At 40.6% G+C, this 13,440-nt stretch overlaps 3 protein-coding genes across 5 annotated transcripts; all 3 read right to left on the bottom strand.

Annotated features, from left to right (window-relative positions):
* Positions 1 to 147: 147 nt before the first annotated feature.
* Positions 148 to 1,290, bottom strand: LOC148159676 (general transcription factor II-I repeat domain-containing protein 2A-like). Its single transcript, XM_088005979.1, has one exon. It carries the CDS (start codon positions 1,288 to 1,290, stop codon positions 148 to 150), a length of 1,143 nt encoding a protein of 380 aa, XP_087862105.1.
* A 1,418-nt stretch (positions 1,291 to 2,708) lies between these two features.
* LOC106912451 (hyaluronidase-2-like) lies at positions 2,709 to 5,677 on the bottom strand. Of its 2 annotated transcripts, none has more exons than XM_088006019.1 (3): positions 4,263 to 5,677; positions 3,217 to 3,299; positions 2,709 to 3,137 (listed from the first exon to the last, which is right to left on the bottom strand). In XM_088006019.1, exons 1-3 carry the CDS (start codon positions 5,215 to 5,217, stop codon positions 2,709 to 2,711), a joined length of 1,467 nt encoding a protein of 488 aa, XP_087862145.1. In that variant the 5' UTR covers positions 5,218 to 5,677. The 2 variants fall into 2 exon arrangements, with proteins under 2 accessions (XP_087862145.1, XP_087862146.1); XM_088006020.1 differs by having other exon boundaries at positions 3,217 to 3,303; positions 4,267 to 5,677.
* A 2,754-nt stretch (positions 5,678 to 8,431) lies between these two features.
* On the bottom strand, positions 8,432 to 11,759 carry LOC106912450 (hyaluronidase-2-like). 2 transcript variants are annotated; one of them, XM_088006017.1, is made up of 4 exons: positions 10,334 to 11,759; positions 8,976 to 9,058; positions 8,583 to 8,896; positions 8,432 to 8,507 (listed from the first exon to the last, which is right to left on the bottom strand). In XM_088006017.1, exons 1-4 carry the CDS (start codon positions 11,286 to 11,288, stop codon positions 8,432 to 8,434), a joined length of 1,428 nt encoding a protein of 475 aa, XP_087862143.1. In that variant the 5' UTR covers positions 11,289 to 11,759. The 2 variants fall into 2 exon arrangements, with proteins under 2 accessions (XP_087862143.1, XP_087862144.1); XM_088006018.1 differs by having other exon boundaries at positions 8,976 to 9,062; positions 10,338 to 11,759.
* Positions 11,760 to 13,440: the final 1,681 nt, after the last annotated feature.

Here is a 13,440-nt window from a genome sequence, read left to right as displayed (position 1 = left end):
TGAATATGCCTCACACCAAGATAATGACAGTTACTTAACAGTTAACATTGTGTGCACTGTCTCACACACACATAAACTCTCAGTTCAAGCAAGTCCACAAACAGAAATGTAACAATTTTCAATAACGTTTTTCTCTTACTATGCTGCTTAGTGAGACTTCTGGCATTTCTTGTCCTGACCAACCCTCCTCAAATCTGGCTTGTATTCCGTTGTTGCCACTCGAAGCAACTCTTTCACATGAGTGTCAGTCAGAACAGATTGATGCTTTGATTTCACATGTTTCAGGGTGGAAAACACAGACTCGCAGACGTACGTTGACCCAAACATCGACAGTATCTTAAGCGCAGCCCGTTTGACATTGGGGTATTTTTCCATTGGCACACTTTTCCAGAACTCAATTGTCCCTTCCCTGAAAACAGCTTTCAGTTGATCCTCCTCACAAAGATCGATCATCTCCAACTCAGCCGCAGCCTCATCTGTGACGAGCGGGGTTTTCAAACAGTCCGTCTCTGCATTAAATGGATCGACGAGGAACGTAATCTGTGGTCTTTTCAGTTGTAGATCACAGAACCGAGTCACAAAGCCTTCGTGCAGGTTTTCAACCAGTGTAGCATATCTCTCTCTTTTTTCTTTCAGGGCGGCAACGGTGACATGTTCACCAAATTTTAGCAGAGTAGGAAAATGCGTTAAATCTCCCTTTTGAATATGCACCTTGAACAGCTTCAGTTTGTTGATAAACGCAAACACACATTGCACAAGGTCAGGCAGCATTTTTAACTTGCCCTGCAGGGTCAGGTTCAGTCTGTCCAAGTGACACAGCATGTCGACCAAAAATGCCAGATCCATAATCCACTCGAGGTCCGAGAGCTCGGGATAGTCCTTGCCCTTCTCTTCCATGAACAGTTTCACGGCATCCAAAAGCTCAAAGAAGCAAGAGAGTACTTTGCCTTTTGACAGCCACCTCACAGTGCAGTGCAGCGGCAGGTCACCTGGAAGCCCTTGGTCCAGCTCAGCGATGAGATTCCTGAATTGCCTGTGGTTAAGCGCATGTGTGCGGATGTAGTTGACGATTTCCATCACAGGCTTCATGACGTTGTCTAAATTCAATGATTTAGACACGAGTTGCTCCCTGTGGATGATGCAATGGAAATTCCAAAAGTCGGGAAATGTTTGGTCAGTTTTGCACAGCCCCACAAGCTCGTTCACGGATCCGATCATGGCCGGCGCTCCATCCGTGGCTATTGCAGTTAGTTTCGCTATGGGCAGGTTTGCTTTTGCAAATGCAGCCATCATTGTTTCTTTCACATCTATGCCACGGGTTCTGTCTTTTAATGGCACAATATCAAAGAGTTCTTCTTTGATCATACATTCGTTTGACACAGACCGCACAAATATTGCCAATTGAGGTTTGTCTTGTATGTCACAACTCTCATCCAATGCCACACTAAAATACTCACATGCTTGAAGGTCTGAGTGCAACTGTGATTCAATAGCCGTGTTAATGTCCGATATTCTGCGTTCAACAGTGTGGCGGGAGAGTTGGACATCTGATATGCTTTGTTTTAGTTTGTCGTCTTCAGTAGACAAGATTTCAACAGCGTCAATGAGGCATTTTTTAATGAAGTACCCTTCGTTGTATGGCTTTTTAGCCTGTGCAATGTTCCAAGCCAGTTGATATGATGCAAGCGTTACGGTCTCTGAATGTTTTGTAAATTTTTGGAAAAACTGCATCTGCTTTTCTGCCTGACTTTTCAAAGTGACCAACCTGTGCTTGCGAAGTTCAGTCCCTTTTGGAAATTCCTCGTCGATATTAGGATGGACTGAGCTGAAGAGACGCTGAAGATTTGAAGCTTTGAAATGCGCTAATGATACCTGACATACAAGGCAGAATAGCTTGCCATTACGTTCAACAAAAAAATATAAACTCTCCCACTCTGTTAAAAACGTCCTGTGTTCTTCTTCATATTTTCGTTTGGCTGTGCTTTTTTTCCCTGCCATTTTGAGAGCGAACTTGAACATTATTATTCTTCTTCTTTTCAACTCAAACCGATTCAACTGGTCAGCGCGCCACCTAGGGGGAATAAATGGCAGCGCCAGCCAAGCATTTTGACGCTTGTCATGTGAAATCTCCTGAAGAGCCGCATGAAACCAGCCAAAGAGCCGCATGCGGCTCGGGAGCTGCGGGTTGGCCACTCCTGCATTAATCACTAATCTGTACATTTTTCCATTTTTTTAATTTGGTCAAATTTTAGACTGAATCGTCCTGATGTCCACTACACTGGACATGCTGTGAAATTTAAAATAAAAAATAAATGAATGAAACAAAGTGACAAGGTGTTAATATTGGCCTAAATAGGTAGGAAATCACATAAACACGGAAATTGCAAGTCACATTTTCTTCTTCAGTTCTCAGGAGAATATGCAGACTTCCAGTTTTTAAGGATTTAATTGACCCATTACGTTTACTATAAAATAAACACAGAAAGAATACTTTACCGAAAACTGTAGTTTTAGCTGTAGTTTTAGTTCAATGTGTGCTGAAATGGAAACCTGTTACCATATAAACCTCTGAATCCAAGCACTGAACACCCACTGCTCCTGAAGTGATGCTTCCACAATGCAGTTTATTTTTCTTTTCAGGCCAGAAAACCAAAACTTTCCCTTTCGGTGCTGGCAGAGCCAGAGAATAGTTTGGTTTCTTGGTTTCCTCAATAAAACAGAGAGACAAGTCCGAGTTGGAGAACAAAGCAAAGAGGCCACATCCCTAGAACAGAGGTGGCACTACTCTTCTGCTCTCTTTGTCCTTTTTCTCCTTTTCCTCCTTTTCCTCCTTTTCCTCCCCGCTCACAGCTTTCTCCCTTGGTCCCGTTGTAGCACTGGCACTTGAAGTGCTGACGGAAGGCCTTCAGCTCTGCTTGGCCTGGGGATCCCGTGACCTTCAGCTTTCCGCTCTGACTTCTGATCTTGTGAGTGGAGGCGCTGAGGTGCAGAAACACGGCGCTGTCCGGTGCTCGGCGAAGACAGCGACCGTTAAATTTGCACAATTTCTGGCTGCACTCCTTTGCTGCTGTAGTCACATTGAGGAGGTACCGTCCCATCGGTCCCCGAAAATAGTTATTCAAGTCAGAACAGCCGCTCTGCAGCACGGAGGATAGATAAAAATACATAACAGCAGCCTATGCAACATGAGAGTACTAGGGAAAGTAATTCTCTTACACTAGTTGCATAGGAGAAGTCCCCCCAGAAGATCACTCCTGCAGCTCCCAATGCAACGCTCTCGCCAATGGTGGAGACCAAATCTTTCTGCAAAGGATGTATATGAATACTTTAGTATTTAAGATGTCTTATAGAGAATCTTCTTTACCATTTCATATTTTTTCACATTCTCCCTCATAACATCAATTTATATCCCCACGGGGGTTTAGTTGAATTAGCAAGGAAGTAAATGGACTCAGAGCTGAACTCTGTAGATACCAATGAGATTTTATATTTTTGAACTTTCAGCCTCAGTTTGTCATGTAGCATGGTGTATTTACACAATCAGGGAAACTTTTGGAAATCTCAGTTTAGGAAATAAACCACATTCTCTAGAAATACACACCAAATTTAGCTTTTTTATAGAAAAGTCCAAGCCTAATGAACTAACTGCAAATATAAAATGTTACGGGCAACTTTAAACAACAAAAATCTGTATCTGGTAGGTCATAGCTTTACAAAAAGTGTAACTCTCCTCCTGGAGCTGCTGCCTAGTGGCTGGTGCAGAGCGCGGCGGGTGTATTTATGTGGGTGGAGCAGAGACATGTAGAGGGAACATATTGGGCTGCATTAGCTGATGCATAGATTAGGTTTACGGACGAACTGGAAAATTAATTTCCTACCATCCCGGTCACAACAGATGGTTGGCGTGAGTTTCTCTGTATGTGCTGAAGGTGCCACACAGAGAAATTGACACAAAAGCTATAAATGGCTGGGAAAAGTGAGAGTTAACAATTGTTTAATTGTTATCCTGGTTAACTTAAAAAGTGAGGTGCTACTGTTGCAGGCTAATTTTCAAAGCTACACAACAGTAAATGTTAAGGCTCCACACATATAAAAAAGTGGGACGATGTGAATGTCCGATATTATTACTGCTAGTCCAACAGTATTTACCAATAATTTTTTCAAATTTTTTATCGGATTGCTTGATTAATCATAAGAATAATTGAAAGATTACTCGATTACTAAAATAATTGTTTACAACAGCACTATTTCCTCCAATCAACCAACCTCAGTTAAAAGGGTCATCTCACTATTGTAAGTGGGTCGGCTATAAACAAAAACAGGACGTGCCAATCCATCCCCAACAGATCTAAGGCGCATTGCCTCCTTCACCCTGTTCAGGACAAACAGGCGTGCCTGATCAGTGGAGCGCAGGTCAGAACTCAGGTATATTGAGGGGAAAAGGGCGGTGCTTTCATTCCACAGCCAGTTCAGTTGATCATTGCGCTCAATCTCAACAGCAGGACAACGTCCTGTGTAGTTTTCCATTTTTCCTTTGTAGTCATAGTTGTAACAATCAGGAAACAGGTAGAAGCCCCACAGCTTATTCGGTCTCAAATTTTTACCCTGTCTCAGGGTCCCCTGCAGGAATTCACGAGCCGCATGTTCAAATTCTTCTTTTGCAGCAGTCGCCACTTGCTCTTGAGTCAACGTAGAGTTCTTTCTGGCCACCAGCTCACGTGATCTCCTTCTATAGACATCTTTGCCAGACCAGTTTCGAACCCACAAGGGGTGCCATTCCCTCCAGTCAATAACAGACAGACCTTTAGCCTGGCGGTCTGGTATGTATGTATCTAGATCCTTTGACACTCTTTCAAAGTGCTGAGAGAGATTGACACTTTGTGGAACGCCCCCAATCACTTGTACGCCTTCAGCGTCATAAAAGGGATAATGCCCGAGGTGGTCCTTATAGAAAAATGTGAGATTCTGCCGGGTAAAGCCCTGAGTGGGGGATGACACTATGTCAAACTGGTCTAATGATAACTTAACACCTTCATGTGTCTCACACTCCTGAGTGGGAGCGTTCCAGACAAAGAGAACTGGCTTCTTGGAGTGTAAAGGCCAGCTTGTCTGCTTTGTGTCTGCTGAACCCAGGACTATCCATGATGTAAACAGAGGAAGGAGCAACCAGGTCAGTTGGTCAACTGCAGCGAGGAAAGAGGGGAATACAGTCTCCATGGTGGTCCCTGCTCACCTTCACTCCTCTGTTTCCAAAAAAACACAAAAAGATGTAAAATTGACATACAACACTGAGACAGAAAAATTTATTTTCTCTATATTGTTCAACTGTTTAATGCTTTAAAAAACTGCAGAGTGAACGTGACCTTTTTCAACTTAAGTTTGCTTCGTTCACTCAGTCATGTTTCTGCAAACACAATATGACAAAATGATCATGGAGATGATGGCCTTGGTTTCTTACCATTTAAGATGTAAAGCAAAGTTGAATCAGATACTGCATTGAATTGACCCAAGGGACAGCAGAACAAAACAGAAAAAAAAAAACTGACGCAAACCTTTTTAAGAAATTAATGCTCAAAACAAAACATCTCAGTTCCATTTCCTGTTTCAAAAATAAACAATCTATCTTCTAGTTTAAATCACGAATTGTTATTAAATTGTAATTATAATTAGAACACTAAAATCCAACATCTGTCTAGTAAACTGCATTAACTAATAATTAATTTATTACCTATAAAATATTTTACTATTCCTAACAGGAATGTGCACTATAGTTTTATATTTATTGAGATATAAATCCATATTACAAAATCTATTGTGAAGTGTGCTCCCAATGCAACGCTCTCGCCAATGGTGGAGACCAAATCTTTCTGTAAAGGATGATTATGAATACTTTATTTGTATAAGATGTATTATAGAGAATCTGAGCTCTAGTTACATATAGAACTGTGAGTTCTATACAGCCCACTGTTCAATATATGATATTTAATGCTGTATAAGCAATAATAGCTATTTTATGGCCAAAAACATGAGCAATTATCATGTTTTATATCAATGCGTTGGAAAAAAAACTAATCTGGTGAAGGGTTACCTTGAGTTCCCACCAAATTAACATAGTTACATATAAAATGTCTGAACAACAGGAGCAGATTGGAACAGAAGCCAAATTCTTTGACGTGCACACACCTGGCCAGTAAACTTCATTCAGCAGGTGTAAACTAACTATTTAACTCTTCAATGGGATCTGAGCTAAACTATAAGTTTTTTATTTTTAATCAACAGACTGCTGGACTTCACCAGGTGACAGTTACTTCTTTACCATTTCATATGTTTTCACATTTTCCCTCATAACATCAATTTATATCCCCATGGGGGTTTTATTGAATTAGCAAGAAAGTAAATGGACTCTGTAGATACCAATGAGATTTTATATTTTTGAACTTTCAGCCTCAGTTTGTCATGTAGCATGGTGTATTTAAACGAGCAGGCAAACTTTTGGAAATCTCAGTTTAGGAAAGAAACCACATTCTCTAGAAATGCACACCAAATTTAGCTTTTTTATAGTAAAGCCCAACCTTAATGAGCTAACTGCAAATATAAAATGTTTCGGGCAACTTTAAAGATCAACTCCAAACTTTTTCTTTTTTAAATAAAAATATTCCAGTGATTACTCTGGTTCAAATAATAAATAATTGCTCATGATAGTAAAGTGAAAATAAAGTATTTTTGAACTTTGGTAATTACAGGAAACAACAAAAATCTGTATATTATATATATATATATATATATATATATATATAAATCCCTTCTCACCCTCCGTGGGTGGTCTCTTTTCATCCTCTGAGCTCGGGTCCTCTACCAGAGGCCTGGGAGCTTGAGGGTTCCTCCAGTATCTTGGCTGTGTCTAGAACTGCACATTTCTGGACTGTGATGTCTGATGTTGTTCCTGGGATCTGTTTGAGCCACTGCTCCAGTTTGGGGGTGACTGCCCCGAGGGCCCCGATGACCACAGGCACCACTGTGGTCTTCACCTTCCAGGTCTTTTCCAGTTCCTCTCTGAGGCCCTGGTATTTCTCCCTCTACTATCGTGTATAGAATCCCGTTTCACTTCTTTCTCCTACAACAATGTGGAGTTGTTAAAAGATATGTGCCTGATGTTCACAACACTTTTGGTGTGAGCACACCATCAGAGCCAGAGATAGCAGGAAAGTCGCCATGCTAGGTGGGCCAGGATTAATTTGTATGTCTGTCTAGGGCCAGACATTTGCGATGGGAATGTCCATTTCTTGGTTCTTGGTCATAAAGATCTACGCCACCCTCCATCACTTCTGGTTGTCGTACCTGGAAACAAATTTTTTCTTTGTTTGACCATCGATTGCAAATATCGTTTAGATCTTTCCCGTAAATGGCGGATGCCATCACAACAGGTTTATCATCAAACCACTTTGTGACAGTCAGCTAAGATGCTCCCTTCTGTTCACAGTGGCCCATCTTATGGTAACTGGTGTGGCTTTGGTATTATTTGGTTCATCATAATGGTTCCAGTTGCTGGAAGACCCTTTGAAAAGTTTGCAGAACTAATTCCTCATCATTTTCCTGTAACTTCACTTTTGATTATTTTTAGTCCAGAAGACTCTTGGAAAGCCAAGATAGGCCATGTGTGCTGATATTCTGAAGAAAGTCCTTATTCATGTGTGTGATTTTCTACTTCAATCATGTTCAAAATAAATGAAAAAATAAACAATTAAATAAGTAAAAATAAATAAAGTCTTCATTTTTTGGGCAATAGTGTTTGGGGACCCCCTGCAGTTTGCAGCCATTTTTGGTTTTCAGTTCAAGTAACAAGCAATAGACTGAAACCAGAAATGGATAACTTCTGGTTATTAAATGTATTTTTTTTAATTTGACCACTTCTTGGGTGAATGTGATTCATTAATCGCTAATCTGTACATTTTTCCATTTTTTTTAATTTGGTCAAATTTTAGACTGAATCGTCCTGATGTCCACTACAATGGACATGCTGTGAAATTTAAATAAAAAAATAAATGAATGAAACAAAGTGATAAGGTGTTAATTTTGGCCTAAATAGGTAGGAAATCACATAAACACAGGAATTGCAAGGCAATTTTTCTTCTTCAGTTCTCAGGAGGATATGCATATTTCCAGTTTTTAAGTATTTAATTGACCCATTACGTTTACTATAAAATAAACACAGAAAGAATACTTTACAGAAAACACTGGCTGTAGTTTTAGTTCAATGTGTGCTGAAATGGAAACCTGTTACCATATAAACCTCTGAATCCAAGCACTGAACACCCACTGCTCCTGAAGTGATGCTTCCACAATGCAGTTTATTTTTCTTTTCAGGCCAGAAAACAAAACTTTCCCTTTTGGTGCTGGCAGAGCCAGAGAATAGTTTGGTTTCTTGGTTTCCTCAATAAAACAGAGAGAGAAGTCCGAGTTGGAGAACAAAGTAAAGAGGCCACATCCCTAGAACAGATGTGACACTACTCTTCTGCTCTCTTTGTCCTTTTGGTCCTTTTCCTCCTTTTCCTCCTTTTTCTCCTTTTCCTCCTTTTCCTCCTTTTCCTCCTTTTCCTCCCCGCTCACAGCTTTCTCCCTTGGTCCCGTTGTAGCACTGGCACTTGAAGTGCTGACGGAAGGCCTTCAGCTCTGCTTGGCCTGGGGATCCCGTGACCTTCAGCTTTCCGCTCTGACTTCTGATCTTGTGAGTGGAGGGGCTGAGGTGCAGAAACACGGCGCTGTCCGGTGCTCGGCGAAGACAGCGACCGTTAAATTTGCACAATTTCTGGCTGCACTCCTTTGCTGCTGTAGTCACATTGAGGAGGTACCGTCCCATCGGTCCCCGAAAATAGTTATTCAAGTCAGAACAGCCGCTCTGCAGCACAGAGGATAGATAAAAATACATAACAGCAGCATATGCAACATGAGAGGACTAGGGAAAGTAATTCTCTTACACTAGTTTTATAGGAGGCGTCCCCCCAGAAGATCACTCCTGCAGCTCCCAATGCAACGCTCTCGCCAATGGTGGAGACCAAGTCTTTCTGCAAAGGATGTATATGAATACTTTAGTTGTATAAGATGTATTATAGAGAAACTTTGCTCATTAAATATAGAGCTTTGGTTCTAACTATAGCCCACAGTTAAATATATGCTGTACAAGCAATAATAGCTATTTTAAGGCCAAAAACATGAAAATCACATGAGTAATTATCATGTTTTAGATCAATGCGTTGGAAAAAAACTAATCTGGTGAAGGGTTACCTTGAGTTCCCATGAAATTAACATAATTAAATATAAAATGTCTGAACAACAGGAGCGGATTGGAACAGAAGCCAAATTCTTTGACGTGCACACACCTGGCCAGTAAACTTCATTCAGCAGGTGTAAACTAACTATTTAACTCTTCAATGGGATCTGAGCTAAACTATAAGTTTTTTATTTTTAATCAACAGACTGCTGGACTTCACCAGGTGACAGTTACTTCTTTACCATTTCATATGTTTTCACATTTTCCCTCATAACATTAATTTATATCCCCACGGGGGTTTTGTTGAATTAGCAAGGAAGTAAATGGACTCAGAGCTGAACTCTGTAGATACCAGGGAGGTTTCATATTTTTTTTAAATTTCAGCCTCAGTTTTTCATGTAGCATGGTGTATTTACACAATCAGGGAAACTTTTGGAAATCTCAGTTTAGGAAATAAACCACATTCTCTAGAAATGCACACCAAATTTAGCTTTTTTATAGTAAAGTCCAAGCTTAATGAACTAACTGCAAATATAAAATGTCACGGGCAACTTTAACCAACAAAAATCTGTATCTGGTAGGTCATAGCTTTACAAAAAGTGTAACTCTCCTCCTGGAGCTGCTGCCTAGTGGCTGGTGCAGAGCGCGGCAGGTGTATTTATATGGGTGGAGCAGAGACATGTAGAGGGATGTAGAGATGTAGATGTAGAGAATATCCAAATATAGACTAACAGTTGGAGTACAGTTGTTATGATCCTACTCCTTTATTATTACATTGAAAATTATAAAAAAATGTATAATTGTTATCCAGGTTAACTTAAAAAGTGAGGTGCTACTGTTACAGGCTAATTTTCAAGGCTACACAACAGTAAATGTTAAGGCTCCACACATATAAAAAAGTGGGACGATGTGAATGTCCGATATTATTACTGCTAGTCCAACAGTATTTACCAATAATTTGTTCTAATTTTTTTATCGGATTGCTTGATTAATCATAAGAATAATTGAAAGATTACTCGATTACTAAAATAATTGTTTACAACAGCACTATTTCCTCCAATCAACCAACCTCAGTTAAAAGGGTCATCTCACTATTGTAAGTGGGTCGGCTATAAACATAAACAGGACGTGCCAATCCATCCCCAACAGATGCAAGGCGCATTGCCTCCTTCACCCTGTTCAGGACAAACAGCCGTGCCTGATCAGTGGAGCGCAGTTCAGAACTCATGTATATTGAGGGGAAAAGGGCGGTGCTTTCATTCCACAGCCAGTTCAGTTGATGATTGCGCTCAATCTCAACAGCAGGACAACGTCCTGTGTAGTTTTCCATTTTTCCTTTGTAGTCATAGTTGTAACAATCAGGAAACAGGTAGAAGCCCCACAGCTTATTCGGTCTCAAATTTTTACCCTGTCTCAGGGTCCCCTGCAGGAATTCACGAGCCGCATGTTCAAATTCTTCTTTTGCAGTTGTCTCCACTTGCTCTTGAGTCAACGTAGAGTTCTTTCTGGCCACCAGTTCACGTGATCTCCTTCTATAGACATCTTTGCCAGACCAGTTTCGAACCCACAAGGGGTGCCATTCCCTCCAGTCAATAACAGACAGACCTTTAGCCTTGCGGACTGGTATGTATGTATCTAGATCCTTTGACATTCTTTCAAAGTGCTGAGAGAGATTGACACTTTGTGGAACGCCCCCAATCACTTGTACGCCTTCAGCGTCATAATAGGGATAAAGCCCGAGGTGGTCCTTATAGAAAAATGTGAGAGTCTGCCGGGTATAGCCCTGAGTGGGGGATGACACTATGTCAAACTGGTCTAATGATAACTTAACACGTTCATGTGTCTCACACTCCTGAGTGGGAGCGTTCCAGACAAAGAGAACTGGCTTCTTGGAGTGTAAAGGCCATCTTGTCTGGTTTGTGTCTGCTGAACCCAGGACTATCCATGATGTAAACAGAGGAAGGAGCAACCAGGACAGTCGGTCAACTGCAGCGAGGAAAGAGGGGAATACAGTCTCCATGGTGGTCCCTGCTCACCTTCACTCCTCTGTTTCCAAAAAAACACAAAAAGATGTAAAATTGACATACAACACTGAGACAGAAAAATTTATTTTCTCTATATTGTTCAACTGTTTAATGCTTTAAAAAACTGCAGAGTGGACGTAACCTTTTTCAACTTAAGTTTGCTTCTTTCACTCAGTCATGTTTCTGCAAACACAATACGACAAAATGATCATGGAGATGATTTCCTTAGTTTCTTACCATTTAAGATGTAAAGCAAAGTTGAATCAGATACTGCATTGAATTGACCCAAGGGACAGCAGAACAAAACAGAAAAAAAAAAAAAAACCGACGCAAACCTTTTTAAGAAATTAATGCTCAAAACAAAACATCTCAGTTCCATTTCCTGTTTCAAAAATAAACAATCTATCTTCTAGTTTAAATCACGAATTGTTATTAAATTGTAATTATAATTAGAACACTAAAATCCAACGTCTGTCTAGAAAACTTCATTAACTAATAATTAATTTATTACCTATAAAATATTTTACTATTCCTAATAGGAATGTGCGATATTTATTTATGTGGCGGTAACAATATGCATAACAATATTTTTTGGTATAAAATTTACAATTTAAATGAAAAACATCACATACTAATTGTATATTTGCAAACATTAAAACCTTTTTTATGTTTCATTGTTAGATGGTAAGACAAAACAATAGCATTTCCTTCTTTTGCAGCACTGCAACAGGGAGATTCCAGTTAACATTTGCAGATTACATTTTCCTGCTCCTGCTCTGACTGTTTAACCCTCCCGCAGTCTTAAGAGATGGGGTCACTGGGCCATTTAGACCCCACAAGTTTATTACTCTGTACACGGTCTGGTGTGGTCACGCTGTTCCTGTGTGCGCCTATACATGTTTTTTTTTTGTTTGTGACGGGACAACCTTTTCTTTAACAGATGAAGTCAGATGGATGGGTCCATTCCACCATATCCACATAGATTGTGGATGAAGTTCTTGACACTCTGACCTCTGGAAGGTAAGTCAGCTGGGTTGTTTTTTCTGCTCCAGTGAAACCAAAGTTCAGGGATGGTGAGTTCTTGTATCTCAGTCACTCTGTTTGCAGTAAATGGCTTCTACTTCTGAGCTGGGCTGCATATCCAGTGCAGAGCGATCATAGAATCTATCCACATTTTGAGTTGACCCTTCAATGGCTTGAGAAGGTTGTTTCCCCAGCTTGCTCCAATTCGAGCTCCATTAAGCCTCAGTTGTGGCAGACATTGGCCTTCATGGAGATACTCTTGTTTTAGATGCGACAAAATGATGTTATCTCATTTTCTTGATTCAGCAACTTTTCTAAGCACTCCTTCCATCTTCCTATCACACTTTTTGCACCTGACAGTACAGTTCCATCTTGATCCCTAGTCCCCCTAAAATGTTGGACATCCTTCCCATCTTCATCTCTGTCACCGTATGCCCTTTTGTTTGGTCCTAGCTAACCTTGTCTTCACATCGCTCCGTATCTCCCTGCACTCCTGGTGACTCTCTTCAGTCCTCACTTTGCCACCTCTTTGTCCTCTGTTCTACCTTTTTTCTTCTCACCCTCAGAATCATTCTACACATTACTAAAGATCTACCACAACCTTGCAGTCATTGAATTCTTTCAGATTGCATTGTCTACACAAGACGTATTTCGCCTGTGTGCTTCTCATGTACTTCACTGTGTTCCTTTCTCTTTTGGAAGAAAGTATTCGCTACAGCCATTCCTATCCTCTTTGCAAAGTTTACCACCATCTGTCCTTCTGTGTTCCTGTTCTGGATGCCACATCTGCCTGTCACTTCCTCATCACCTCTGTGCCCTGCTCCAACAGGTCCATAGACATCTGCCCCTATCACAACTCTGGCTATTCTGCATCACTCCATCTAACTCACTCCAGAATTTCTTCTTCTCTTCTAACTCACATCCTGCCTGTGGTGCATAGCTACCAACAACATTAAACATCACACCTTCAACTTCTAACTTCAGACTCATCAACCTTCCTGACACTCTTTTTACATTTCTGACAAACTCCTCCTGTAAGATAATCCACATTATTTCTCTCCTCATCCAAAGATTGAACCTTGCTTCTAGGCTTTGAGCCCAGCTTTCCACCTGGTTTTCTGAACA

This window comes from Poecilia mexicana, unplaced genomic scaffold, assembly GCF_051168715.1.
Source record: "Poecilia mexicana isolate PSO_F unplaced genomic scaffold, ASM5116871v1 scaffold_5, whole genome shotgun sequence".
In the NCBI taxonomy this organism is placed as follows: domain Eukaryota; kingdom Metazoa; phylum Chordata; class Actinopteri; order Cyprinodontiformes; family Poeciliidae; genus Poecilia; species Poecilia mexicana.
This window is presented reverse-complemented; position numbering and strand designations above follow the sequence as displayed.

Coding starts and splice junctions, on each gene's coding strand:
- LOC148159676 (XM_088005979.1), bottom strand. CDS start 1,290: ATGGCTGCATTTGCAAAAGCAAACCTGCCCATAGCGAAACTAACTGCA.
- LOC106912451 (XM_088006019.1), bottom strand. CDS start 5,217: ATGGAGACTGTATTCCCCTCTTTCCTCGCTGCAGTTGACCAACTGACC. Junction 3,300..4,262: donor GACCCTTTTAACTGAGGTTG/GTTGATTGGAGG, acceptor CTTTGCAGAAAG/ATTTGGTCTCCACCATTGGC. Junction 3,138..3,216: donor ACTTCTCCTATGCAACTAGT/GTAAGAGAATTA, acceptor TCCGTGCTGCAG/AGCGGCTGTTCTGACTTGAA.
- LOC106912450 (XM_088006017.1), bottom strand. CDS start 11,288: ATGGAGACTGTATTCCCCTCTTTCCTCGCTGCAGTTGACCGACTGTCC. Junction 8,897..8,975: donor ACGCCTCCTATAAAACTAGT/GTAAGAGAATTA, acceptor TCTGTGCTGCAG/AGCGGCTGTTCTGACTTGAA. Junction 8,508..8,582: donor CGGGGAGGAAAAGGAGGAAA/AGGAGGAAAAGG, acceptor AGAGCAGAAGAG/TAGTGTCACATCTGTTCTAG.